The following is a 27,901-nucleotide window of genomic DNA, read 5'->3' on the forward strand; positions in this document are numbered from 1 at the left end:
ATCATCTTTGTACATTAATTTTTGTTTTCCGTTTACCGTGAGAATTATAGGATGTGAAACAACTATGTTCTTTTTATACATTATGTCTTTCCATGGGGGAAGGATTCGCCTATGATTCGTCTATATACTAAACACAAAGACAGAGGAATATTTTGAATGATTGCTTTTACGTTGTTTTTTTTTTTTCAATACATCATTGGAACTATTCAGGTGTTGTGGAATGCTTTGCCTTCAAATTGCTTGAAGGACAAAAATGGTGGCAGACCGAACGAATCTTTGGCGTTATCTATAAATCTGAGTAGATTCACTTTTATTTTCATTTCCATCTAGAGACCGCTAGAGTCACAAATAATTCGAGAATCGTCAGGTATTATTAGTATTAATCACGTTTGCACATATTCCGTGTATCCGTATACCTAGCTACAACACAATGATTGTGTTTCTTGACTAATGACGAATGCCTATCTGTTTTCTTTGCTCAATCTCTTTCTCTGTTCGTGTTCTGCGTCCAGCTGCTGGGTCGGTGGAACACCCTTTGAGTGGTTGATCGCTGGATTCATCATCTTCGTCCTTGCCGTGAGTCAATTAGTTGCTTGCTTCACACCTAACACAGAGCTACGCGAACACAATATTGAGGAAATGAAGTTAGAGACCACAGAATATCATTAAAATTAGTTGAGTTGAGGTTGAGTTGAATTGAGTTGAGTTAAGTTGAGATGAATGGAGTTGAGTATAGTTGAAGTGAGGTAGTTAGATTGAGTTCAGTCTAGTTAGTTTGGTTCCGTTTGATAAGATTATGTGTATACGTTGGCTTAGTTTATCTTAGTTTAGCTGAGAAAGGTTTAGAGAGTTAGGTTAGTTTAGATTGATAAGTTCCGTTTAATCTAGTCATTTCTCAAAAGAGATTGTCAACCGTCACCGGACATCATAACTTTCATGGCATTTATATGAAGCGCTGAATATAGAATATACATAACGTCATGAATTATGTATTTATGTAAAGTAAATATAACTTGTTCAGCCAACGTGGGGCAGAGGAAGATTCCAGAGACATGGGACTATGGCGCTCGAGGAGAGGAATACAATTTTGATGTCGTTATCTTAAGAAAGTCTGGTATGGTGTTCATCTCTTTGGTGTCAGTGGTGATACATGTTACATGTTGAGTTACCATCATCTTTTCCTCTCCTCCGTAAAAAATAAATAGAATGACAACTTCACTATCTTTCAAAAGCAGATTAAGTCTCAGAGTAGCCGGATCCGATCGTTTTAATAATGCCCTTTTTACAATTAATCTTTCTTTTTTGTCACAGGTGAATCTGATATTACTACTCAATATTGTCAGAGTCCTGGTGACCAAGCTTAGAGCGACACCCATTGCTGGATCGAAGAATTACACGTAAGTTTGACATTTTGTTACTTCCAAATACTCACGCCAAATACTTACGTCAAATACTCGCAGGAGGCAGATCACTTGGTTACTGTGCAGAGCTTCGATCTAGTTGTTTTTTTTTTTTAAATATGAAATACAAATACTATTCCTTTTCATATGTTTGCCAAATGTTTGTGACCCGTCATCAAATTGTCGCAGGCATAACAGTAAAGGAGGAACTGCGATTCGACTGAAAAAAAAAATAATGATGAAGTGGATAATTGCTCATTTCAGTTTGATGTTTCCTTCATTTCAACGTGTCTGAATGTTTTGATATTGTCGGCTGGGGGTGGGATAATTTTTTTGTTGAAACTTGCTAATATAGCGTTTCGATTCAACACATGGAGGTTTGATGCCTTAACTTCAACTGGCCTGACTGCGTCCAAATTTCAAAAGTCGATTGTCTAAAAATTATGAATATGTGGCCACCCGATTTCTTACATTTAAAGTATTTCTTCTTATTTTTTTTTTCTGCGAAGACAGAACTTGATTGCATAACATTGGAAAAAAAGCTTTGCGCGAGTTGAATATGAATTGTACTTTCAGAGACTTTATAAAGCTCTCGTGGGGACTGGTCACAAATAGCGGATATGATTCTCTTCTGCTTATTTTGCCAATGTTTGACACAAGTATAATAACATACAAAACAACAAGCAAACAAACAACACAAACAATCGTTGTAAAAGTATCTATTCTAAATTCGCTTCATGTGATGTCACTGGAAGTTGAAATCTCTTTCAATGTCCCTTTGAAGTTCTTGGAATCCAAATGTGAGATTTCATCAGAGGGAACGAACGCATGACAGTGCACCCCGGTTATAACGAAGTCCTCGGGACTGGCAGTTCCTTTGTTATATCGAAATTTCCTTATAAGCCAAACAGTGAAGCGTGTAGCGATACTCTATTATTATAGAGTATAATTGTGGGACCTGATTATTTACTTCGTTGTAACGAGAATTTCGTTATAACTGTGTTCGCTATAATCTTAACGGGAGTGCACTGTAGTACAATGTATCTGTACAATGTAAAATGGACTCACTGATCGACATAAACGAACCTGTAGCTATTATGTGATTTTACACTTGAATACTGTTTCTAATAACTCAGAGTACTTCTCGCTTGTTTGTTTGTTTGTTTGTCGGTTTATGTTCCAGGCGAGCCGTCCGTGCGACACTCATCCTGCTGCCCCTACTCGGTCTCCATTACATCATCCTCCCCGTTGTGCCCCCACCAAATACCATCGCGGAAGACATCTTTGAGTACGTCATGGCGGGAATGTTATCATTTCAGGTAAATCATCCCTTCATGCTGAGATGGAGCTGGTTGATAGACATGAGCACCCCCGTTGCATAGCGACAGATGTAACATCCGTGTGTCCCTCTAGCCATCTTGAAAACTAAGATTCCTTCAACAAAATGTTTTAATTTTAACTATTAATAAGGTTTCACAATTATTGTGTACTATTTTTCATTTATTTTTGCTTACCTTATTCTCTGTTACCAAACAAAGTGACGTGTATATTATGCGTTTGTCGAAAAATGAAGCGACATTTGAATTGAATTGACTATACTGTCCTTCCTCATCCCTAGGCAGGTCTTAAGAGATCTATCCTGGATAAATAAGACCATTACTACCAACATTATCACCGTTATCATTACTACTATTGTTATTGTTGTTATCATTTAGCATCGTCATTGATATCATTGATTTTGTTGAGTTTATCATTGCGTAATACTCTGCAAATATTGACACTCATATTACTAGTCATGATGTCTTTTGCAAAATCAGTAATAATATTTTCGTTGTAGTTAATATAGGTAGCATTGTTAGAAGTCAACTGTGTTAGTAATAGTAGTAGTAGCAGAAACAGTAGCAGTTCAGTAGAGGTAGTAGTAGTAGTAGTAGTAGTAGTAGCAACAGCAGCAGTATTAATGGTAATATTATATTGGGAGTAGCAGCAACAGCAGCAGTTCATGACGTCATGGCAGACGCTTGGTAGTACAGTAGTAGTAAAAGCAGTAGCAGTAGTACGTTAGTAGTCATGGTAATAGTAGTAGCGGTAGTGGGCCCAAGTAGTAGTAGTAGTAGTAGTAGTAGTAGTAGTAGTAGTATAGTAGAAGTAGAGTAGCAATAGTAGTAGTAAAAGTAGTAGTAATGGTGGTAATAGTAGAAGTAGACTTTAAGTGTACAAATATATGAATAGCAGCATCAGTATCATTTTGCTGTTATTCCTTTTTATCCATTTCAGGGATAGAAGTAATAGTAGTAGTAGTAGTAGTAGAACTTGTAATAAAAGTAGTAGAAGTAGAACTAGTGTACAAATAGATGAATAGCAGCATCGGTATCATTTTGCTGTTATCTCTTTTTATCCATTTCAGGGATAGTAGTAGTAGTAATAGTAGTAGAAGTAGTAGTAATAGTAGTCGTAATAGTAGTAGTAATAGTAGTAGTAGTGGTAGTCGTAGTAGCAATAGTACACTCTAAATCCATGGAGTAAAGATTTTGCTAAAGTAAACTCAAGAGTGCTCAATATTGAGCAAGATTGAACATTTAACAGCGGTAAATTCGCCTTTATTGAGCAAACTCGTTCTTTTTACTCCTCTTTACTCAATATTTACATACTTTCATTTTGCTCTTCTTCGTGAGTAAGGTTTGCTCCATTATCTTACTCAACTCGGAGTAAACTGCATTTTACACTCTCGCTGTTTACACTGTACCAGGCGAGCCCAGTCGCGATATTGCTATGTTAGGTGTAAAAAGGACACACGCGGATGACTGGTGGGTCATTTTTACACTTGCGCGCGCACGTGCATGCATACCAACTACATATAAAGTAGTAGTAGTCTGTACTGTACTTCGACGCGACATCGACAGAGCACGAAGCATGGCGGACAGCGAAGTTGCTTTTTTGCTGCGTCAATGGGGTCTTGTTGACCAAATCCCCAACTTTAAAAGTAAGTATGAATTACCAGTATATTTGTTTCCAATAATGTAGATGCTTCAAGTTAGTTGATGGTACCGTTCGGAAGTGGTACCTACGACTAGTTGACCTTGCCTGCGCCGCACAGCAGCTGGCTTTGCACTTCAAGCGTATGTACTCGGCGGCCGGCGCCGGCCCTCGGCGGCTGGCTCTTCAAAGGCCGGCCGCTTGGCCCATGTTCGACCTAGTCACTGACACAGGTCCAATACTCGGCATAATCGTGATAAGCATGTGTGCAAGAACTTGGTACAGTACCGTACTTTAGATTAGGGTTTTTGATAGGCCTAACGTTTACTTGTTAAATGTTAGACAAGGCTGCACACTGGCACTAGTCCGACGGTCCCTGACCAGTAACTTTTTCAGGAATGGACCAGTAAAAAATGGAAAGACTGGGTACTTACTGGTCCGATGGACAGGCCGGACCAGTAGAAAAAATGGGTTAGTGTGCAGCCCTGTGTTAGATCTACTTTTGTCAGACTAAGCCTTCATAGGCTATAGTCAAGTATAGAGTAGGACAAGTTGATAGAAATCTATAGTCTATGCTATAGGCCTAGTCTAGATACTACTGTCTACTGACAGTATGGTATTTCTACTGTCTTCTGGTTTGCTTGAAGCCTTGGCTTGCCTTTGATTTGTGTGAGGTCTGGTGCACGTCAGATTACAACATTTTGTAACAATGTCAAAGAGGTGAAATAATGCAGTAGAGTCTAGGCCTACATCATTTTCATATTAGTTCAAAGGCTTCAAACTGTGTCTGTTCTGTGGAATTTGACATTTTGGGAATCTGTCTAGATTTACCTCAAGACACATTTCCAAAATGTCAAAAATCTGCCGAACAGACACAGTTTGAAACCTTCCAACTAAATACATGTAATGATGTAGACCAAGAATATAACTCTAACTTAGAGTTACAATTGTACTAGTAAGTTACATCCTGTAGACCCTATTGTCTAGCTGTCTGCTATCTTTTCCTTCAGACTCAGTAGACTATTGTGCAACAACTTAAGTCTTATCCAGCTTATAATTTTCAAAGATAATTACCTAATCAGTCTTTACAACAACAACAAAAAAAAAATGGGTGGCTGTTCAACATGTATACATTCATTTACCACTCTCTTTTTGGAAGAAGTTACTGGAGTTACACTATGGTCATAAACCCTTATCGTTCTTCACTTTCCTCAAATAATATGTTAATACATGATCTGAAATAGATATGAACACAGCAAGGTTGAACTTGACATCAACTATGCAGTTTCGTGACTTACATGATTGACATCCTCTTACATACATGTATTACGATCAGTGAGTTAATGAGCAGTTGATAGCTGTAGGGGTTTACCAACATGTAACTTGAATCCATCCATAAAAGTAAAGGGTATATTGTCAAACATTGCTATTATGTATTACCCCTTGAATACACATGTTTGCTTTCTCTCTTTTTTGTTGTTGAGATTTTTAAGTTTTGAGAATCGTGATAGAGGGAGCTTTTCAAAGGATGTTATGTGCTATTAGGAGACAGGGTTAAAAAAAAAAAAAATCTGGTACCAATTAATCTTTTTATGTTTTAAAGTTTAAAAAGTGTGTTTTCTTCAACCAAATATTCATATCTATCCTGAAATAAATCATGAGAACTTTATTCATTGGAGTTGAAATTATTGCATATTCAGAAATTTATGCAAATTTGGCCAGACCTGTATAAAAATTACAGAGTCAAGGCACCACTCTTGCCTGTGCTTGTATCCATGACATGTCCTTGACTGTACCATTGACGTGGGGGGGGGGGGGGGAATTGGGCTTGCATGATACCCTGAATTCCACTAGAAATACAAACTGCCCAGACTTTAAACACTTAAAAAATCCCTTTAAAGAAAATCTAATCGCACACAATTTGTTTTTCCTATCCAGATTAAAAGAGCTATAAAATGGCTATAAAGGAAGGGGAAAGCGGCTAGTTGCATATTGTATGTACTGTATAGTGTCTTCATTGAAGTGTGTTTCTTTGTGTGTTAAGTGTGTACGGTATGTGTGCTTTTACAGTGCCTTGACATTTCAATTTTTTTATTCAAATCATGCATTACTCCAAAAAATGTACAAAATTGTAGGCCTACCTCGACAATTAAAAACAAAAATACATGATACATTTCATGAGGTTATGTCAACCAAGAAAATTGTTGATGTAATATTTTGAGGGGGGCAGGGGGAGACCACAAATCAATTTTGAAAAACAGCATCATAATTCATATGATTTTTGAAATGACAAGGATGTCAAAAAGGCAATTTTGAGTATTTTTAATGGTAACAAACTTGAACAGTAATGCTTTTTGCTGTTTATGATAATCTACAGTATGGATTGTATAAAAGCACGCAAATCAACTTATCATTCATTTCTCTTTTTTTTCCTAAATAGAATTTACCATATTTTTTCTTTTGTTTTAGATTGTGGCATTGACCTGTCAGCATTCAAGCTGCTGGATGCAAGTCTTGTGAAGGATGTGATCTCCCAATTGGGCCCAAGGCTTAAATTTGTTCACCATTTCGAAAAATGGAAGAAACAGGCAAGTGTGTGACCAAGGACATCTCAAAAATCATTCCTGCAAAAATGTTTGCATGTTGCAAATGTGTGAAATCCTTTGAAAGAAGTGTGGACCTGTGGAACCACCTAAAGATCCACAACATAAACTCAAAGACCAAAACAAAACTTGTGTGTCATGTGCAAGAATGTTTTAAAACATTCTATCATGGTTATAGCTACAAGCGGCACTTGGAACAAGATCATGATTCCATTGTAGAAAATGTCAGTGATGGAGATTCTGTTGGAAACACAGTTTTTAGTGATGAAAGTGCATCAGAGCAGTCAGAAGTGCTTCCAAATGAAAAACCCACAGAGGAAATTTCATCAGCAATCAAACAGTCTGTTTCTGAATATGTAGCAAAACTTAAAAGCTCATCCCTGCCATCCTCCACAGTGCAAAGTGTAGTTTGTTGATACTTATAATTTGTGACACCCAAGAGCTGCTCACTAATGTAATTGAAGCAGTTCAACAAGTGTCAGCCCCCATCATCGAGGACGTATCTCAGGATATCAAACCCTCAGTTGATAAAATTGACACTCTACAGTCAGTCCTTGACATGGTGAAAGATCCTTTTGAGCATTTCAGTTTATCTACTCAGCATAAACAAAACCAATTTGCCCGCAACTGTAATGTTCTTATTGAGCCAGAAGAAATTGTTTTTGGCAATGTATACAAAGAATGTCTGAATACACATACTGGAAGGACTGAGCAGAAACAAGTTGAAGAAACTTTTCAGTACGTGCCAGTCGGTGAAAATCTGAAAGTATTCTTGGAACAACCAGGCTATATGTCAGTCATCATTCAGGAAAAAGACACTGCTGGCGAAAAAGATGTGCTTCAGACTTACAGAGATGGATCATATTACAAAGCTTGTGAAGGAAACCAAGACTGTGTGGATATAGAATTGTTGCTGTATAATGATGACTTTGAGACAGCGAACCCCCTAGGTTCAAAGAAAGGGAAACACAAACTTCTTGGTATCTATGTTACTGTTGCTTCTTTGCCCAAGAAATACCAAGCTAAACTGGAAAATGTCCTTTTAGTTGCTCTAGCAAAATCTTCTTTGGTATCCAAATACGGTGTAAATGTTGTTCTTCAGCGTATTTCGGATGACCTTGAAGTTCTCTTCACAGAAGGTCTTCATATTAATAGTCCAGATGGATTCACTGGCCGTGTACGTCCCCGACTCTTCCAGGCAGTCGGTGATAACTTAGCTCTCAATACCATGCTCGGCTTTGCTGGAAGTTTTAGTGCCAACTATTTTTGCCGGTTCTGCAAAGCACTCAAGGCAATATGCAGAAAACAGGTAGCTGTTGATCAAAGGTTACTCCGTACTGAAGAAAACATTGATTATGATATCAGTGTAAATGATGTTTCTCAAACGGGACTTCGGAGGTCGTGTGCTCTCAATACACTGAGCTATTACCATGTGTCGCAAAACTATGCTCCTGACCTGATGCATGATTTCCTAGAAGGGTTACTTCCAATCGAGATGAAACTTGTACTTTCAGAACTCATAAATCAGGGCAGATTTAGCCTTGATGAACTGAACTGTCGTATTCAGTCATTCAGCTATGGTATAACAGAAAAAGCAAACAAGCCCAGCCCCATCCTTCAAAGTCACCTTAGCAATCCATTTGGACCAAGTGGTCAAAAGGCTTCACAGATGAGTTGTCTTGCTGAGTTCTTACCCCTGATTGTGGGAGATAAAGTTGAAGAAGGATGTGAGTACTGGAGGTTGTTCACAGTTCTTCTGGAGATATACCAACTGGTCTTAGCACCAAACATTAGTACTGCTGTCACCTACTACTTGCAGTCAAGGATTAATGAGCATCATCAGTTATATTTGCAACTGTTTCCTGATAACCATCTCCTCCCCAAGCATCACAACCTCCTCCACTATCCCAAGGCAATCAGACAGCTGGGCCCTTTGTCACAGTATGCTTGTATGAGGCAAGAAGGAAAGCACAAGCCTTTGAAAAAGTGGGCGAAAACTTGTAATAATTACAAGAACATCGCCAAGACAGTTGCACGTAAACACCAGGAAGCACAGGCATTCAGAATGCTCAAGAAAGAACACATCAACAGCGAATGTGTATACATCCACACATCAGAATTTGTCAAAGTTTGTGATCTTGAGAGCGAGGTAGAAGTATGTCGGCTGTTGAGCTGTGAACCTGATACCTTACTAGAATTGTGTGATAAAGTAACATTCTATGGATACACATACAGACCCAATGTCATGTTACTGACTGACTGGTGTGGTGAACTACCATCTTTCTCAAGGATTGATTATATTATGAGAAAGCAAGATGGACTGTATCTAATGATCCAGCCATGGAAAACAAAGTACTTTCATGATCACTTTCAAGCCTTTGTTGCATCAGAAGAGGAGTTGGATTCTCTACAGTTGCTTAATCCTGAAGACCTGTTTGAACACAGACCTGTCCATGCAGTGAAGAGTCATGATAGTGCAGATCATCAGTGGTACATTCCTACCAGATACATGCTGTCATAACTGCAACAAAGATCACTAGACCAAAGTAATAAACTTCAAAAATAACTTACAGGTACATGCTCACTTCAGTTTCAATTTTTCAATTTAACCATTTCAAACTTCTGTGCTTTCTTTCTACACAAAGTTATACATGTATGTACTGGTATATCAAATGAAAGGAAAGTAAGTACCGTGGTACAATTTTTTATTTTCTTTTGTTTGTAAACTAATGACCATTATACAGGATAAACCTATTGAAATGGAACAGAAGATAAATTCAGTTTTTATGATTTCTCACTTACTAGCATTTATTTTCATTAAGCTGGCTGGAAAGAACATCTTTTTTCTTATTAAGAGGACACCAAGATCATAACATTTGGTTGTGAGCAGGGCTTGCACCCTTCTTCCAGGCATACAAGTTATGCACTTCAGTTTTGATTTCATGCTGTACATCTCTCTGTTTATTGCATTGTTTACATCATTTAAAATGTCAGTTCATTTCCCTTTTTAATGATACTGAAATCATGGAATGTGTACAACATTTTTGTGTGTGACCATGTACAAAATTTTTGCATAATGGATTGGCATTGTTATCAGATAAATGATCATGAGTATGGAGGGGAAACAGTTCTCTGTGAATCACTTTCCACAATGCACAAATCTGTAATTCAACCCAAAAATTACTGTCTTGATTTGATTTTGCACTATAACTCAAAAGTGTGTAAGTATCAGTAAAAATAATGTGCATGAGGATACAGTGCTGGCAACTGTACACTCATTCCAATAATTTTAATGTCAAGTAAGATTTATTAAAAAGGAATGATTATAAGCTCATTGCTGTTGAATTGCTAAACCCTGTTTGAGTGGTGTATTTTCATCCTTATAGGACGAAGCAAATAATGCTGCAGAATCTGTACTCAAAGACATGCAGATGGGCTGGGAGTCATCTGAAGTTTCTGATGATCTGATGCTGTCAGATATGGAATCAGTTACTTTTGACCTTTCCCAGGCTTCAACTATCCCAGTAGATGTAGAAGAACCATCATGCTCATCAGCTGTAGTTCAGGATCTGAACAGCAGCAGTGACACACCGCCACCACTCAAACGTCAGAAAGCAGTAAGATACGTAAGTTCACATTTCATATGTAATTCATTCAGTCATATTGATATACATGTACTCATGTTATTACATACAGTGTATGTGCATGTATATAGTGTCTCATCTGTACTTTGTGAAAATAATTTTTTTTTTTGTCATCATGCACAGTATAGATATGAGCAAATTTTTCTAAGATTCAGCCTTTCTTATGTTGTGTGTAGAGGAGGAATATATAAGCATTGGAATTTCAAATCACACCAGAATTCAGAGGTGTCATGATATTGACTCTGTTTTTTTTTTTTTTTTTTTTATTGTCAAAGTCTCTTGAAAATAGTCCTTCACTGCTGGGAAGCCCATTCTTGGTGCTAATTACTTATTATTTTGAGCCCTGATCATGCTACTGATTATAGTACTTGTACGCAGAACCAATTGAAATTACATGTACTGTATAATTTTTAGATTCTCTTCTAGCTAATATTTCGAAAGAAGTTGAAATATGCCAGAAAAAATGAATTGCCTCCTGTATCATGATGTTTACACACACACACACACACACCATTTTTTAAACTCATGCAATCTTGAATATTTTACAGGATGTGGGTGAAATTCTGAAGAAATCTTTGGAAGGGAGGAAAACGTTAGAGGAAGTAACTCGAATGAAAGTCTGCACGCCACACAACACTCGTGTCATCTGCAATATGTGTACAGAGCATCTAGTAGACTTGCATGGCCTCAGGTAATGACATTTTACCATTTGCAATGGCATCCTAATATTACCTTGCTTCTGTCTGTGTTAATTTTGCATTCCTATTCTTTTTGTTTCTCTTCTCATTTCTTCTAACAAATAATCACATTCACTTTACAAGACCTTTTTTTTTTTACCTAAAGTTGTATCTTCACGTAGGTGAATTTCTCATGTCCAATTCATTTCCAAACCCTCTTCTCCCTCTTCAGGAATCTTATTATTTATATACCCTAGACTGGGAAATGTGTAAGATCTTCCATATTTTGATAACCCTAAAAGTCATTTTATCCAAGGATAGTATCATTATGACTCATAATTTTTTTTTTTATTTAGGCCTATACCCATAATTGGATATGCAGGTTCTCCACTGTTCCTAGTGCTTGAATACAATCTGTTCTTCCATTTTCATGAACAGAGAATCATGTTTAATGTCTGGTTTTTAATACCCTTAAGTGGTAAATTTATTCAAGGATTACATAATCATTCATCTCAATTTGATACCCTTTCCCCCAGATTTTTCCTGTTTTTGATACCCTTGTAGGGATTCCCTGTAGGTTCCTGGTCTGGTGCTGAGAAAACTAGCCTCTTTTTGTTAATGCAGATGATGTACAAGCTTTAATAGGATATACTTTATGGGGGAGGGGGGAATGCTCAACTACACCACAGTGCTTTGTGTGGGAATTGTATCACATGTGCATTTGCAATGATTTATGTACATTTCACTACAATTCTCATATTTTTTGTCATCAGACCTGGCCCTGACATGAAGGGGGCAATGGCCTCCTCCATCATTGCAGAGTTCCCCTTCCTTAAAGATCCAGCTGGCAATGGAGACGTGAGTAGACAGTTTAAAAATTACTGACTTAGCAGTCATTTGATTTTTCGTAAGACACAACCCAAGTTGACAGATAACTATTGACAAATGATATCTTTGGAATAAAATCAATGAATAACATGTAGAAATATGTATATAAATATATATATATATATATATATATATATATATATATATAATTTAATGCTGATCTTACTACAGGCTTCAGAAATATAATGAAAATGTTTGTGGATGCCTAGCTGTACATGCATGTACAGTGCAGACATTTCATTCTTTGCTAGGAGCAATTTTAACAACATCTGTCCATAAGTGCATGTGTACAGGTACTACAGGATTATGATAAATTGCTAAAATTTACCATGTTTGTGGGCAAAGTATTAAGTGGCTTATTGGTTCAAGGTTCATGTTTCATCTAAAACAGGGTTTAGTTATTAAAAGATACTGGGTACAGGTGTTCCCTTGCACTATACTACAAGGAGAAAGAATCAATTGTACATCAGTTTACTTGTTTCTCTATGAAGAGCAATTAGTGAAAATAACCCAAATGGACTTAGTTGAGATATAAACAAAAATAGAAACAAAGAATGTCAAAAGAATTCTGAATTTAGAGATGTTATGATTAACGATCTCGCACCATTACCATAAATAGTTAGCTTCCTTCTGTCACTGATTCTGAAAAAGCTTTGTCAGCATTTGGGTTTTGATGATGCTATTCTTGTTACCATGCTTTACCATGAGAATTCTGTGTCAATGACCTTTTAACCTCACAACATAGCACTGTTGCATTTTTAGCTTTGTACACTCTTACCATGCTTACCCAGTACTTTTAAACCTGGTGTTGTGTCTTTTTAGTTGATAATACATACAGTATTGTGTTAGCATGTTTGAAGTCTCTGAAACACTACTAACCAATTTCCTATGTCAAGTTCGTGACCATTTCATCTTACAATGTTAATATGTGTATTACAACAATGATTGCCTTGGAGATTGAATTCTTGCAAATATTTACAAATGTATTTACCAATCTGAGTATCATTACACTCAAACAGCTGTAAATTTGAAACCCATGTGCATTCTCAAACAGCTCTGTAATGCATGCTGAACAATATATCATGCACATGTATCATGGTATTTTAGATAAATTTTATGATACATGAGTTACAAGTGTACTTCTTCATACTTTGCATACTCATATTTTTCAAGGTTTTGCTTGTAGTTCAAGCTCTGGAACAAAAAATCCATAACTTTGACATTTTTAGTTATAATTCAGTCTAAATATATATCAAAACACATTCAGAAATTTTGACCCTGTCAGAACAAAAAATTACTCCCTTTACTGTGAAAATAACCATATAAACTCTTTTAATTGTGACATTCTTCTTGCTCATTAATATTATTTCATTTCTTTTTTAAAGGAGGAGTGGTACTTGAAAGGGAGTACCAAACTTCCAGCAGGTGGTAGGCTGGAAAACCGGCTGAAGTACCTGAGAAGGAAAACAGCAGAGCAAGACAGGAAGCAAGACAAAGCCAAGGTTGGCAGTCCTAAGGATACCACTTCAAGTTCTTCCAATGAGGATTCAACCTCATCATTGCAGATGAATTATGGTATGTGCTTACAAATGTAGCCAATTATCTCCAAAGTAAAGTGAAGCAGGCTTGAGAAATACTTGCCCTGTATAAAAAATTTGTTTCTGTGCATCAAGCAGTAAACAATTGAGTTAAATGTAGATTTACCTACAACAATCTATTCATTTGCATAATTTTTCCACCTTGGGTCTGTTAGCAAGGCTTGAAAAAAGTGACTTCATTGCATTTTGGGGTTAAATATAAATTTGTATTGATTGAATGTTAGTACTAACTTTTTAAACCCATTTAAAGAGTAATTTTTGACTGGGTCTAAGGGGAAGTGCAAGTTATAGAAAAATCAGCGTGACTTGGGTAAAATGTGGCAATATTTCTATATGCACTATAATTATGATATGCCTTGTTCTTATACTTTGTTTACTTTTAGGAGAATTAGCAGCCCAAGCAATATTGTTAATGATGTCTGATAATGCATACAGCCTAACACAAAAATATTGGGCTATTTCAGAGGTTTATAGGTCAGAGATGGGTGGGATGGCTATATCCCCCCCCCCCCCCCTTTTCAGGGTTAAAGCTAGAAAATGCTAGGATGAACATTAAGGCTATGCATTTGTTCTCAGGCTTGATTCAATAATGATTGTTATTATGAGTTTCCATAATTTGTATCAGATTTGGCAGACATGAAAGCTACGACCGAATGGTTGAAGAGTCATGACACCCCTCACAAAGACGTTGTGGCCAAGATGGAGCAGACAGCAGCTTATAGAAGGGACTTTGTACATTCCAACCTGCCGAGAAGTTCAAAGAACAAGCCGTGTGTGACTGAAGTGCTGGCTGAGTTTCCACACCTTCTTTCTCCTGGAATGGTAGGTGCATGTTACGTCCCCATTGTGAATGGCAGGTGCATGTTATATCCTCATTGTAAGCTGTCACAGGGGTTTTATTATCATGTCCAATATCTACCAAAATCTAGATGAACAAAATTATTGCAGTCAGTGTTTGCCATATTTGCATGTACACACAAATGCCTGATTTTTGTTGTTAAATCACAGCGTGCAAAATTAAAAAAAAAAAAAATAAATCTGTACATATTCTATAGATAACATTGTATGAAGTATGTTTTGCCTTCCTACCCATAGAATAGTATGAAATATATATATATATTTTTTAATGTAAGAAATCATCTAATATGAAATATACATGTATATTGATATCATCAATGCTTGTCTGAATATCCATTTCTGTTTCTCTTCAAAAGCAATTTATTTATTTATTTATTTTTTTTTTTTTTTGGGGGGGGATGGGGTATAGATGAGGTTTCTTGTGCATCATCTTTATTATGCATGTAGCTTCTTACGGTAAGATTTGATGGGGGTTAAAGGTCTCTTGCTGATGTGTGAGTAAGGAGACAATTTGACTGCATGCTGTAGATAAATTTTTTCCCCCATGTTAGGAGGGGGGGGGGGGGCTAATTAAGCTCCCCCTCCCCTCTGGAATACATAGGGTTAAGGCACAGTGTGTGTTGGGAACATACACAATGGACTAAGATGGTGAGAATTCAAGATCTAACAGGCAAATTAACAGACAAAAACAAAATAACTGCAAAAACATGTTTTGTTGTTGTTGTTTCTTGTTTCTTTGCAGATTGAGCAGGATTACAACAAGCTATTTGATGGAAAGGGGGACCTTCTCTTCACAAAGTGGCCAGTAGTATCATCTTGCATTCTGGACTATGGGAATAGAATTTCTCCAGGGTGGAAGGTGAAATTCGGAGTACAAGAAAGACGTGATGAGGACTTCACTCAAGGTGTGTAATTATTGATAGATACTGTAGACTTAGGGGACATTTGACAGGCGGGTGACTTTGGACAGTTTAGACAATTTCACTTACATTATTTTGCTGCTTGCAATATACAAGAGAAGTGCAGTAATTCAAATATTCACATATCCCCCTTTCATAACCTACAAAAATATTTGCAGAAAAACCAACAGCAAAAAAAAAAATGTAAGTAAAACAATTCCTGTCCAAAGTCACCCAACTGTCCCGTCCCCTAGTTCATGGTAACACATTATATTTGATTTTAAAATGATGTGATATACACTTCATCATCCCTCATAATGTAGATGTAATAGGATTTATAGAAGTGTTTTACTCCATTGCATTCTTCCAAATGGTGTATTTAGTAAAAACAGCACCAAGGGTTGTTTGTGCCCTTTCCAACATCTGACACCGAGGCAAGTGCTGGAATCAAGCTACTTCCAACTACTGCTGCTCGTGGCTTCTATTGTTGCTCATCACATTAACCTTTTTGTAATCTTTGTTGTAGCCCCCACCTACATTTGGGCACCTTCCCCAAATACACAGCACACAGCACACCACCAATTCTTCCATAAAAGAGCAGTGTGCATGTCTGCAAATCTGCATAATAATCTTAAGTCATCACTGGCCGATCCAGGATTCTTAAAAGGGGATGGGGGGGGGGGGGAGGCGGGCAAAAATTTTGCCGCATTTTCTTGTGATTACTACAAAAAATAGCAGCTTAAAAAGGGGGGAGGGGCTGTGGTTGAATTTTTTTTTTTTTTGCGTGTGATGACTAAAAATGTGTTATCAACCAAATAAGGGGTGGCAGTGGCTTATTCGCCCCCAATCGCCCACTGGTTATAAAATAGGCCCTGAATTTGAAGAGATATAAAGCTGATATGTGAATTGAAAATATGCCAGGATTGATTTATGGTGTGAAGACATATGTAGCGTAAAATCTTTCATATTCTAATAAAGACTTTTTGTGTACTCCACTAACAGAGGAAAAGGCAAATCTGGCTTTTCTTATGCTGTCACATCTGTTCCCGGGCAAGAAGTCATCAAAAGGGGGAAGAGCCTCTTCCCAAGAGTCATTGGAGTGTTTCATCGACTGCCAAAAGGTATGTCAAATGTTTGTAGCAAAAGCAGTATTAGTGAAGAAAATTGAAAAATTTTGTGTTAGCATGGGTCACATCTCCATACAGCAAGATCAACTCCATGTATCAAGTCAAGACATGAACACTTTGATGCTTCATCAAAAAGGAATGTGTATTGAATAAAAAGTTCCAGTAACTGTTATGTGCTACTAAAATGTTTACATCTGTTTGCCTGAGAGCTTAGTTGTCAAAGTTATATTTCACGTATTACTGATGTCAAGTTTTATGTAATAGGGTCCTGGCATGTGAACTTGAATCGCGCTTATGATGGTAAGAAATGTAACCATTTGAATTTTACACGTACCAGAACTCGCTGGCCCTAATTTTAAACTATATATAGGATTAACAGGGGAAGGAAAATGCATAGAGTATTAATCACAAAGATTTGTGTGATGTGTTGCAGAGTTTTAACCTAAAGCAATATTGACTGAAATCAGTCATTTAAAAATATCACCACGGGAATGAAATGTTTCATATCACTATTGATGGTAGTCATTTCTTGCAGATTTTTATTCTTTGATTGAAACTATTTCTTTCCAGTATAGTGGAGGAAACAGCAAACGTCGTTTTCAGACTTTGTGAGCCATAAGATAAGATGTACTTTTTATGCCTCTGCCACGAAGTGGTGCTGGAGGCATTATGTTTTCGGGTTGTCCGTCCGTCCGTCCTTCCGTCCGTCCGTAATGAATTTTGTAGACAGCGTAACTTAAAAACCTCTTGAGGTATCCTAATCAAACTTGGCATGTATGTGTATTAGGGGGTGAAGTTGTGCCTATCAACTTTTGGGTGCACATGCTCCAGGTCAAAGGTCAAAAGGTCAAGGTCAAATATGTAAAATTTCTCTATTTCCACCATATCTATGCAATGCCTGAAGATATTTTCTTGAAACTTAGTGTATACATGTATTACCCAATTTAGATTCTCTAGTGAAAGTTTGGGGTCATGAGGTCAAAGGTCAAAAGGTCAAGTAAAAATATTAAAACTTCACTTTTTTCTCCGTACCTTGGAAATTGTTCAAGGTATCTTCATGGAACATAGTATATTTACATGTACTGACTGGCAGTGATTATCTAGAGAATTTAGGGTTCATGGGGTCAAAGGTCACGGGTCAAAGGTCAAAGGCAACACTTCAAAATTTTACTATTTCCCTCATATTTATGCAATGCCAGCAGGATTATTTTTTTTTTAAACACTTGGTATATGCAAATATAACCCAATAGAGATTCTCTGGAAAGTTTCTTTTTTTTTTTGCTTTTTTTCTTTTGCCTCAAAGGTCAAAGATCAAGTGAAAGTGCTGAATTAGCTTTTTCCTCCATATCTCGGAAGTGGCTCGAGTTATCTTGAAACTTACTACATATTTATGCATGTCCTGCCTGACAGTGATTATCGTATGAATCTTAGGGTCAAAGGCCAGATGAAAATGGTAACAATTTACTGTTCAATACAGAAATTGCACTTTTTCTCCCTACCTTGAAAATTACTTAATGCATAAACTTATGAATGGGTCAAAGTCAAGTTAAAGTCCTTAAATCCCCAAATACATGCTCTCCTATTCATCCAATCAAACCTAGGTTAAAGGAAGGTGAACATTCAACACATTTGTGACAAACGTCATTTTAATTTTTGCCAATTTTGTGAAAATGTAATCACACATTGTCCACATGTACTATAGACCTATTAGGAGAATCATGCATTATGGCGGAGGTATACTAGTCACCATAGCGACCTTTGTAGTTTAATATTTATCATTTGCAGGAAGGAACCAGTCTCGAGGCCTACCGAAAAGACCATGGGAGGAACCAGCCTTTCGTCCTGGCTGTAGGGAACAATGTCTGCCAGCCAATCCAGTGCTTCGTCATTCTGGAGAGCCAAGTGTTTGAGAGAAAGAGCCTCGTATCTGCTGTTGACCTGTGCTATAAGATATTTCAGATCTTTGATCTGGAGTATCCAGCACAGGCTCGAGCCATGTGGGTGATCTTGGACACTGTGGTGTATGGGGTGGAAGCAGGTGCCCAAGAAACGGGGGCAGTAAAGGCCTTCAGAGCCTACTACCATTTTAATAAGAAGTAGAGAAAATGTTCAGCTGAAGACTGGTATTAACTTCTTGGTTAGGGGAAGACATATCTGTAAGTTGAAAAAAATATTATATTAATCATGTGTTAGTGGATTCCCATACCTTTCCTACCCACTGTATCATCTGGAGTTCAGTTAGCGTGAGCTGGATGGTCTTTCTGCTTGTAATTCTCTTGTGATAGATTCCCCCAGAATGGCAAAATGGTAAACACTCGATTACAAGCACATACATGTACTACTGTGGTGTCTTTGGAGAGCATGCTCTTACATAAAATATTTAAGCAGAGTAAAGATTGATTGAACTGTTGTGATAACAAAAAAGAAATATATCTTCTTAGTATGAATACATATCCATAATCCAAGAAATATAAAAGATGCAATTCTTAAAGTCAGTATGTGCTGCTAATCAAGAATTTACGGTACATCAATTTTGAAACAATCACTGTTTCGTCATTCTTGTGAAGCAAGCGTTTTAGCAGAAGAGTTTTGTATCTGCTGTTCACCTGTGATATAAAATCTCTTTTAGATTTTCAATTCATAGTATCCCACACAGGCATGAGCCCTGTGGGTCATTTTAAATCTTTTGGAAGCAAGTACGATGAAAAAGGGGCAGTAAAAGCCTTTAGAGCCTTCTACCAGTTTAATAAGAGGCAGAACGTTCACTTAAAGGTAAAAATTAACTTAATGATAAGGGGAAGACAAATAGCTGTATGTTGTTTTAAAAAAATTATTATTATTATTATTATTATGTTTTAAGTGGGTTCCATTTCAGGATCATATATGCTACATCATTTTTATACCAATTTATTTTACATGTTCATATTGTTTTATTTGGAGTTTGCTTAATAGGGTGAGCTGCATTACATTTATGAGTTTGTTCTCGTTCTTGTGAAAGATTTCTCCAATATGGCAAATACCGTAAACTCTGAATTACAAGCACATACATGATCTCTTTGAGTAGCATTGTTTTTGCATACAAATTTTAGCAGAGTAAAAATTGACCTGTCTTTAATAGTAACAGTGAAACACATATATCTTCTCAGAAATAATGAATACATATCAATAATCCTTCAAGGTGGTAAGCTTTATTTTTTAAGGGAAAGTTTATGATACATCAAATCTGAAACAGTAGTGAAATGCAAAATATGTAGCACCTATGTCTTTCTGGTTTTCTTTTGCTAGAGGATTTTTTTTTCCAACTGCAGAAAAGGCACCGAATTATTTGGCTTGTAGCCCAGTGTTTCATTATTCTTGTAAATTAAAGTGTTTGAGCGGAAGCTCTTAGTCTCATACATGTATCTGATGTTGACTTGTGCTATAAGAAATTTCAGATCTTTGATCTGGAGTATTCAGCACAGGCTCGAGCCATGTGGGTGATCTTGGACACTGTGGTTTACGGGGTTGAAGCAGGTGCCCAAGAAACAGGGGCAGTAAAGGCCTTCAGAGCCTACTACCATTTTGATAAGAAGTAGACAAAATGTTCAGCTGAAGACTGGTATTAACTTCATGGTTAGGGGCAGACACCTCAGTATGTTGTAAAAGAAATCATAATCGTGTATTCGTGGAGTCCATTTCAGGTTCTTATATAGTATGTCAGCATTATACCTCTGTATTTACATGTGAATGTTGTGTTTTTTAAGTTGAGTTCAAGTTCAAGTTCAAGTTCGAGCTAGGATGAGCTGAATGCTATATCTAAGTGTAATATACTCTGGTGATGTATTTCCCCAAATGGCAAATTTACTTCAAATCTGAAACAGACAAAAATATATCTTTGAGGCCCTCTGCTGGAGGTGCTTATTCCACATTATAATTTTCGTTAATTTTCAGTGTTAAGGCTCGTTTACATGGCATCACGGCACATCATTTACAAGATATCTAGTCTGTGATTGGTCAGTGCGCGCAGAGTGTTAATCAATCACGGTTTAGATATCGCGTTAATGCTGCGCCATGATACCGTGCCAGATACGATATAAATGCACCTTTATACTTGTTATGCCTGTGCCCATTGAAGACATGTTTCTGGTTCCTTTATGTAAAGAATTAATCATCATGTACCAACTTATTGATTATTTTGTCCTTTGAGAAGGTCTACAGCTAGTTTACATTACTGGTTAAGAAAATTATGACTTGAAGTGTCATCATTCCACTGCATGCTTTATTTTCCTATCATGTAAAGTTTTACATGTGTACAAGCTCTGCATGCATAAAGACAGTCTATTTCAGTGTATAAAGGAAGTTTGAAGTAACAACTCAATTTCATGTGGTTTATTTCATATGGCCATATATTTTGCAAAGGGTGTTCTATAAAACCAAGGTTTACAATTTATGTGATGTAAGACTTTGCTGGAATATAAATGTAGAGCAACCAAAATATTGACCTTGCTATAATCTTGTTAAAATACTTGTGCCTTCACATGGGAAGGATATTGACCATATGTTAGGAAAGAAACACTTGTACTTTGTGCGGTATCCTTGTTTTGATTTTTGTGTTTAGAAATGTTTAGATTGGACCAACATCGAGAAATGAGTTTTAAATGTTGTGACTGAAGCTTTGAGAAGACCTAAAATCAGAGTGTCGTTCCATTTGGTTCCAAACTTTAATCCTATACCAGAGACTGGAAAGGAAGTGATGTATAGCACAAGATGCTTTACATAAATCACAGTTTATTTTAGTTTTACATGGAAAAGAAAGGTTGTGACAAGTTGATCGCAAGCTTTATTTTTTCTACCATCAATGACCATGTAAAGTTCTGCATGCGTGTTACATGCTCTGCATGTAAGCACAGTCTAATCCAATGTTCCAGAAAAAGAGAAGTTGCAAGTTTATTCCAATGTTACAGAGAAAAAGAAGTTGTAAGTAACAACTCAATTCCACGTTGTTTTCCTTATTTCATGTAGTTTAAAGTATAACATACTACCAGCTTTTCGTGTATGTTTGTTATGTTTTATTTCTGAGAAGATAAATAGTTCAGCTCCAAAAAAAAAAAATTGTTTACCTTCACAATAAAGGTAATAACGATATATATTTTTTGTCATGTGTTACTTATTTGGGTTTTATGTCGCAAACTATTTTGGTCTGTAGCATGCACTTGCTAGCTTGCCTTGTCAACTTCAAATGTACCATGAGAATGTGCAAGTCACATTTCACGTGTTTGTTATATCATGTATATCATACTGTACTTTTAAAATGAATTGTACATTGCAAATACGTAAGCAGGCCGACCAAAATTGTTTTGCCACAAAAGTAAAAACGAATTTACACTTTCCTCGTGTTCTCCAGAATGGTCAATTGGGAGTAAAATTGAACTTACACATAACCCCGATCAAAATGGACACATGGCCAAAGATGGTTAAAAATCAGAATAGTCATCTGGGATTAAAATCAAATTTACACATAACCCCGATCAAAATGGACACATGGTCAAAAATGAGTAAAAATAAAATTACTCAATAATAAAGCAAAACAAATTTTACTCTTCATTGGGTAAAAGAGGAGCTCAAATATGATCAAACTTTTACTCAACTAGGAGTGGTTAAAACTTTACTCAATTCTGACCATGTGGCCGTTTTACTCAATTTTTAGTGAAATTTTTCTTAGAGTGTAGTAGTAGAAGTAGTAGTAATACTACTAGTAGTAGAAGTAATAATAATAGTAGAAGTAGTAGTAGTAGTAGAAGTAGAAGTAGTAGTAAAATTAGTAATTATGGTAGAAGTAGAAGTAGAAGCAGTAGTAAAAGTAGTAGTAATGGTGGTAGTAGTAGAAGTAGAAGTAGTGTACACATATATGAATAGCAGCATCAGTATCATTTATCCATTTCAGGGATAGTTAGTAGTAGTAGTAGTAATAGTAGTCGTAATAGTAATAGTAGTAGTAGAAGTAGTAGTAGTAGTTTCAATAGTAGTTGTAGTAGTAGAAGTAGTAGAAGTAGCAGCAGCAGTAGTAGTAGAGTAGTAGCAGTAGTAGAAGTAGTATTAAAAGTAGCAGTAGTGATAGTGGTAGTATTAGATAGTAGTAGTAGTAGTAGTAGTAGTATTAGAAGTAGAAGTAGTGTACAAATAGATAGCAGCACCACTATTATTTTGCTTTTATTATATCTTTTTTATTCATTTCAGGGTCTCTTTGTGGCATGCATCTTCTGCTTCTTCAACGGCGAGGTAATGGTAACTCTGTCTAGGTGCATCACTAATTTTGCCCTGACACACACCTCTTCTTCTCTCGGTTCGGCAGCCAGTCCTCCCCGACAAACCAAAGTTAGTTCACGGTCCGGTAATTACAACAAAAAAGACAGCAAAAACAAGTAAATTGATAAGCGCACCTACCGAAGCTACTTCTTTTTTTTTTTCATCGTTGCCATGGTTACTTCATCTCATAGTGCCCTCCGTCCTGTTTGATTGGTTTTCACCCTTTTCCCTGTTTTGCATATTTTTAACTATAATCATTTTTTTTTGTACATGCTGTAGAGATGTTTTCGTGGTAACGTGTGCCTAGCCTGTTATGTTGAGTTAACGTCAATGCACGAACGCTACGTAACGGTGGCGCAGCGTGAGGGAAGGTTTCACTGGTGCAATCTTTATGTTGCTACAGTTAGGTGACAAATCTTACCGTTAAAAGAGCTTTATAGGCATATTATAAGAGTTATAACCCGTTGAATGGTACACTGTACAAGTTTTGTACGTGTGCATTTCATCAGCATCATTGATTGTTTCCAAACTCTTCTGTACAAAAAAAAAAAAGAAAAGAAATAGAGACAACTTCAAATTCGGGAGGAGAGTGAGTTTTTTTTTTTTTTTTCACCCAAAATATTATTTTGAGGAAAAAAGAACAATAAAGAGAAAAAAATGGAAAAAGATACGAAAGAGAGAAAAAAACATCGTTCGCTCAAAAATTGTCATCGATGGTGTCAAAGATTTATTAGCAATCTTCTTACAACGCAAACTTCTGGATTTCAGCTCGTCCTGCCAAAAAAAAAAAAAAAAAAAAATAGATCTATTTATCTGAGCGTTTCTAGATGATTCATAAGTACAACAAACACTGCAACATTCTCCAGCATGCCAAATAACAGCAAGCAAGCAAGCAAACAAACAAACAACAAACAAACAAACAAACAAAATAATGACGTCGAAGTCTACGTCCATGGCCAATGTTGCAGATTCCCCGAAAGCGACCATTCTGAAAATGGACGTAGAGAATCGTTGATGCATTCGCAGTGACTTGTATTGTCCCAGGAACACTTCAGGTAAGTATTGAAATAATAACGAACAGAGACAGAAAATTATTTTAATTCCTCGGGTCACTTTTTTTTTCTTCCATTAAGAGGTTTTGTGTATTTCACCTGCCCAAAACAATCAGTTATATACGATGTAGTGACGATACGGAACCATCTGAAGATTATTTTGTTACGGTACAACAAAAGATTGAAGTAGAATCGACAAGAAAAGAGAAAATGGACAGAGAACAAAGCAAAAATATCTATAAGACAAATACACACAACACACCAATTGTTTAAAGAACACTCCCGATAACGGACACGGTTATAACGAAATTCTCGTTAAAAGGAAGTAAAATCAATTCCCTAAATCTACCATCTATAATAATTAATATTTTTGTATATTTTACTGCTCGGCTATAACGAAATTTCGATATAACTAGAGAAAACTGATAGTCCCGATTACTTCGTAACAGTGGCAGTCGCCTAAACTGTTATCAATTCTTTTATGGAGGCATTTATTTACCTTTTGACTATGAACAGTTTCTGCAGTTTAATAAAGCAGGGCTTATGATTACATTCATTACCAGCTGTGTGTTAACTCTGCGGACATACGAATAATTATAGTTTGCCTTCATAGAGGAAGGGTTGATGCGCATAATAGCGTCTGATAATCCGATATCGGATCAGCGAGGGGCACAATTTAAGAGAAAAGCAATTATGTGCAAGGTGTGACAGACAACCGGTCGGTTGTCGTGGGGGCCTTGTGACAATATCGATGTCGATATGTACCGAAATACGGTGACCGATGTAACGGGTAAAATTAGATATCGGAAGTATTAATGGAAATTTGAAAGCATGCTGGCATGTTTCATCATAACCGAACGAGCTCCGGCCCCTCAAGTGTTTACCATGTAGATTTCATGCCATTCATCTGCCATATCATTTCATTCCAAAGCATGACACCAGTCCTCTAGTGAAATTTTATACCATAATATTTCCGGAACATTTCATCTTGTGCTATAGATATCAAAACATTTTTTTTCACATTGTTTGTGGTGTACCACGCCTTGTAGTTATCATTTGAAGCCATGTTCCATGGCTTTGTAGCCTTTTCACTTTTATTTTTTATTTTGTTATTTCTTTCTTTTGAAGATCAGTTTCATTAGAATTTAACCGAATTCGACAAATCGAAATAATTATGTTTTGCCCATTGGGTAGTACAGTTGTTTTAATATCACCCTGCTTGTTTATATTTACGTGTACCTAAATAATACGCCATATAGCGTTTGCTTGAGACTTCTTTGTCAAATAACTTTAGATGTATCATAGCCAGCATTAATATGACTGCGCAACCAATCATTGACCATTAATGTAAAACATACCGTCGTGTAATAAGACCCTATTTTGAAAAGACTATGTGATAGTGGCATATAGGAGACAGAAAGGTATGTGAATTAATATAATCGATTGTAAAATGATGTTCTCTATTTTTTTCTAAAGCAGAGCTTCCCCAATATTGATGTTGTGACGTCATGTGTCATCAATCTTTATCAACACGGGGCGGAAGTTGTGTCTTGGCACTGCGCAATAAAACACCAGTCTAAGTCCACGTTCCGCATTTTGTGCTAAACGTCTCTCCGTGCCAAACTTTAAAACTGTCAGTCAAGTAACTTGTCCCCTTTATACAATACTCTTTTCTAGCTGACCGTGAACAAGAGGTGTGCGTCTTTAGTATTCGTCCTTGTTTTCGTTTTCGTTGGGTATCTCAGTTCACAGTTTGTTGGGGTTTTGGCCATATTTTGCTTTTGTTTTTATTCCGTTCTCTTCTTTGTTTATATTCTGTTCGAAGCACTTTGCTACGCTGAATCAACACGTTAGGGAAATTGGTATATTATCTTTTGCTTTGAATCTTCTATTTCTTACTTTTATGTTTGCTATCATTCCTGTACCATCTGCTCTATTTTCTGCTTTATTATCACGCAATGTTCCTTCAACACTTCTTCTTTTTTTTTTCGTTTCTGTGTCCCTTACCCGCCATAGTATGTTGCATATATTTATATTGTGTATATATTATAAACCAGTATGTAGTGATAAGCAGACACCTGAACATAATTTTCCATCGCTCATTATAATATGTCAAATATTCCTAGGAACCACAAAATAATCTTATCAGACCACTTTAGTTTTACCAGCGACCCTTAGCGTCTTGTTGTATAGTTAGGTTGAAACTTGTATTGTTATTTATGATATTATTGCCATCTGTATAATTGCAAATAATAATTATTTCATCAACTTTCTTTCCCCTACATGATAAGCATTGGCGTAATTACTCTTGGTTCCAGAACTGAATCATGCTATGGCCCTCAGAAAGGAATGAAAATGTTGTATAAAAATTCTTTTAATACTCATAATAGAATTTCCTGTAAAGAACTGACTTTAGCATTTCCTACTATAATTCTTTTTATTATTGTTCCTCTTATTTCTTCCTTTAACCATGAGCCAAACTTTTATCTAACATTCTCTGTACCTTACCTTGATGCCTTGATGCAGTAATTCCTTGAAGCAGCTCTTATACGAAGCTATACTAGATCTATTCCTTTCCATGTTATAGACTGGGTAAACAACGTTTGCCGTATTGTCACATGATCAATGTAGGTCAAAATGCAGATCCGGCGGAAGTGGATGGCCCATCACTGGTGGCGTCGAGACAGTGACTTCCGGGGCAGGTACGCCAACACAACCACCATCACCGAGGCCTGCACAGTGACGTCGCCCTCAGGTGGTAGGATCGGCACAGATCAGGGCTGCCCGCTTTTGAAGAAGTCGCCGAACTTCATTGGCAACGGGTCGGCGCCGGGCGGCGGCCAACGGGGCAGCGCGGGCAGCGGGGTGAGCGTCAGTAGCAGCAGCGGCGGCAGCCTCTCGGTGAAATACAGGCCGAACAGCTGCATGAGTTCGTTGTCGAAGACGCCAGAAATTGAGGAAATACCCGAGGTCAAAGTCGAGAACTACACTTACAAGGCGAACGGCGATATCGTCAACGACCACGTTGTTCTTGACGACGATAACGCTGACGTTGGGAGTCCCCTAATGGAAAGTGTCGATTTAAATACGAGAACGACTGAAGTGTGAACGTAGCTTCACAAATCTCTTCTGGGAAGAATAGATTAAAACAAAGACCTGGATATGATATCTAAAGTGAAAGTTCGAGTTTCTCGAACAAAGTCACCTGTTGCCCGTCAGACGTTACGTACTTCTCGACACACGTTATAGGTTCTATTCAACCAAATTATGCCTACGGGAATGTGGCAAGGTTCTGAACAATTGCTATACAGACTTCAGAGTCTTGTTGGCAATGGGCTACAATGTAAGTTGCAGGCGAAATCGTGTGCTGAGTCATGGGACGCGAAAAGTTAGCGAAACCATTGTCCTGAGGAATTCAACATGTGGGATGTTATTACAAGTAGAGTGACTAGCCGAAATTGCTACATTTGAGCAGTCATCGGTAATCGATAACAGGTGTACATCAACAAGAACAATAGCAATGAGTCATCAGTTATTATAATATAATAAGTGAAGCAGCTCGTTCGACGCAAAACTGTGGTATTTTGTATCGATTGTGAGCTTGACAGCCGTGCTTAATATGTGTTTGTTTTGATTCCAGTTTTCTTGAGGAACCTTCTTTTCTGGAATAGTTTGTACATAGTCACGCATGCCTGATTTTCAAGTGTCCAACTCGTGATTTGGCCGGCTCGTCATGGCGATGGATTTTGAAATATTTTTCGTTCGTTCGTAAACTAGTACTCTTTTATGTCATTGTTATTTAAACAAAATGTCGGCGATCATTATCATTAATTATAGTTATTCGACCCAGACACTCAATACGTACAGTCTGCACTGTGGAATCATTTCCTTGTC

The 27,901-nt window shown here is 37.0% G+C and overlaps 2 protein-coding genes and 1 pseudogene across 2 annotated transcripts in view; all 3 read left to right on the forward strand.

The window, feature by feature from the left end:
- LOC139738012 (calcitonin gene-related peptide type 1 receptor-like) overlaps positions 1-27,456 on the forward strand; it is a 39,430-nt gene extending 11,974 nt beyond the window's left edge. Inside the window, exons 8-12 of the mRNA XM_071648677.1 lie at positions 513-576; positions 1,312-1,397; positions 2,584-2,719; positions 22,887-23,024; positions 26,639-27,456. Of these exons, the coding sequence (XP_071504778.1) occupies positions 513-576; positions 1,312-1,397; positions 2,584-2,719; positions 22,887-23,024; positions 26,639-27,115 (901 nt within the window). The 3' untranslated portion in view covers positions 27,116-27,456. The remainder of the gene's footprint in view (positions 1-512; positions 577-1,311; positions 1,398-2,583; positions 2,720-22,886; positions 23,025-26,638) is intronic.
- LOC139738003 (uncharacterized) lies at positions 6,755-9,547 on the forward strand (annotated as a pseudogene).
- LOC139738004 (uncharacterized) lies at positions 10,402-18,770 on the forward strand. The gene is made up of 8 exons (XM_071648670.1): positions 10,402-10,605; positions 11,172-11,314; positions 12,074-12,158; positions 13,574-13,763; positions 14,412-14,608; positions 15,387-15,549; positions 16,546-16,664; positions 18,456-18,770. Exons 1-8 carry the CDS (start codon positions 10,405-10,407, stop codon positions 18,768-18,770), a joined length of 1,413 nt encoding a protein of 470 aa, XP_071504771.1. The 5' UTR covers positions 10,402-10,404.
- Positions 27,457-27,901: the final 445 nt, after the last annotated feature.

The sequence above is a fragment of the Diadema antillarum genome, unplaced genomic scaffold (genome assembly GCF_040938485.1).
Source record: "Diadema antillarum isolate AM-2024a unplaced genomic scaffold, OU_Dant_1.0 seq00000718_RagTag, whole genome shotgun sequence".
Classification (NCBI taxonomy): Eukaryota; Metazoa; Echinodermata; class Echinoidea; order Diadematoida; family Diadematidae; genus Diadema; species Diadema antillarum.

Excerpts from the sequence above, each read along its gene's own strand:
- LOC139738004 (XM_071648670.1), top strand. The coding sequence starts at position 10,405 with ATGCAGATGGGCTGGGAGTCATCTGAAGTTTCTGATGATCTGATGCTG. Across the intron at positions 10,606-11,171 it reads GTCAGAAAGCAGTAAGATAC|GATGTGGGTGAAATTCTGAA; the intron begins GTAAGTTCACAT and ends AATATTTTACAG. Across the intron at positions 14,609-15,386 it reads ACCTTCTTTCTCCTGGAATG|ATTGAGCAGGATTACAACAA; the intron begins GTAGGTGCATGT and ends GTTTCTTTGCAG.